This window comes from Austrofundulus limnaeus, unplaced genomic scaffold (assembly GCF_001266775.1).
Source record: "Austrofundulus limnaeus strain Quisiro unplaced genomic scaffold, Austrofundulus_limnaeus-1.0 Scaffold358, whole genome shotgun sequence".
Taxonomy (NCBI): domain Eukaryota; kingdom Metazoa; phylum Chordata; class Actinopteri; order Cyprinodontiformes; family Rivulidae; genus Austrofundulus; species Austrofundulus limnaeus.
Window position 1 is genome coordinate 488,411 of NW_013952760.1, and position 1,825 is coordinate 490,235.

General features: G+C 35.3%; 1 protein-coding gene across 1 annotated transcript in view; it reads left to right on the plus strand.

Moving 5' to 3' along the window:
* Positions 1-1,825, plus strand: part of LOC106528111 (globoside alpha-1,3-N-acetylgalactosaminyltransferase 1) — a gene marked incomplete at its 3' end in the record, with an annotated part of 29,749 nt that overhangs the window by 18,954 nt on the left and 8,970 nt on the right. The window contains 1 exon segment of the mRNA XM_014023193.1: positions 896-949. Within this exon segment, the coding sequence (XP_013878647.1) occupies positions 896-949 (54 nt within the window).

Genomic DNA, 1,825 nt, shown 5'->3' on the forward strand with positions numbered 1-1,825 from the left:
ATATTACCACCACCATCATCACAACTGACTACTACAAACCATAACTCATAATTAATTTACTTTTTAACTTCTTTGTCACCATATATATTATATAAAATAATGAGAAATTATATTTGACTTCGGCTGGATCATATTCACTCAAAATCAAGTAAAAACTTTCAACACGTTTTATTACATATTTAGGTATCTACTTTGACTTGCTTTAAAAAATAATGTCAAAAATTATTCCTTTACAGATTTGCTTGAATGTATTTACAGATTTGCAATGACGTCATTTTGTACAGTTTGTTTACTTTCTGATTCAACTGATTGACATTTTAGTAAGTAAGTAAGTAATCTTTCACAGAAATATATTCACATGGTGCTGTACAATCATTAACAGTATAAAAATGGTGGAAAGAATAAAATGAAACAGAAAAACATAATTAAAAATAAGCAACGAAAAAGTGAAACATCAAATCAAGAATAAATTTCTAAAACTGTAAATGAAACACAAGGTCATTGCAGGTCAAAATATACAATAATACACAAAAACATAATGAATGCGGGAGAGAAAATATGGTGTAAGTTCAATAATTAAAAAACACAGATTGATGAGCGTTTACAATGGAAGTAGGCTGGTAGTAATGGTGAAATGGTTAGCTAAACGCTTGAGTGAAAAAGGGAGTTTTTTATCAAGGGAGCACAGATTAAAAGGGAGTTCATTCCATGTGTTTAGTGGATGTAAAAATAGCTTTTAGCCAAGATTCTTAGCTTTCTATTGATACCAAACATGTCCAGATTCAACTGACAGATCTGAGGTTAACAGAAGTTAAAAGAAATATAAAACTGGAAAAGCTGCTTTGCATGAGGCTCAGAGGTTAAGTCTCTGATGTGAGTTTGTTTCTGTTTGCAGCATTGTTGGACACTTTGGGTTTTACCAGAAGAGTGGAGAGTGCCCAGTGACCCGGTGAGTGACCAACACCTGCTGGTTGTGACCTCATCACTGACCTATGACCAGAAACACAGACGTCCTTACAAACTTCTGCTTTGACAGCTTTCTGATTCAGACTCACAAGGTTCTTCTGATAAACTGTAAAAAATTAACTTGGTCTGAAGTCGGCTCCAACCCAACATTTACATTTCAGCTGCTTTTATTCAGATCCGTTTCCAAGAACTGAGTGTATTATCTGTGATAAGAAGGAAGCGTTAGGGCTGGAGATGTGCACGTGCTCAGTACAGATGTGTCCCTGAGGGACTCACATGGAAACAGTGCTTTAAGTGGAAAAGAATAAGTGCCGGTACTCCCATAATAATATGGGATAGAGTCATATGTAATGTTTTTATATACATCTATCTATAGATATGGAGTTTTGTTTCGCAACAATAAGAACAAAGCCAGTTCTAAATCAAATCCACAAGAGTCAAATTCATCAGTAGCTGTGTTTCCACTGACCATGAAAATGCGCAAATTAGAATTTCGAAAATAAATTTGCTCAATGGAAACACGTCAATTTAGAAAAATATTACGTTTTTCGGCAAAGTTTTTGCGTTAGGATGAGGTGGTTTTTCGGCCTTATTGAAATTGGTGTTTTTCGCAAAACTGCAATGGAAACACGTTTTTCACATCTCCGGAGTCACATGATCAACAACCAGCTGTTTCTACTGGTGAAAAAGACGATGAAGAAGAAGATAACAGGAAGTAGAAGTAGTAGTAATATCACAGAAGTAGTATAAAATAGTAAACTCAGCGACTACAATTTCCCAAAAACACAGCATACGTAGCCGCTCCCAAGTAGTCTCTGGAAAGCCTCGATAAAAGACGCCGACGTCTCCTCTGATGATG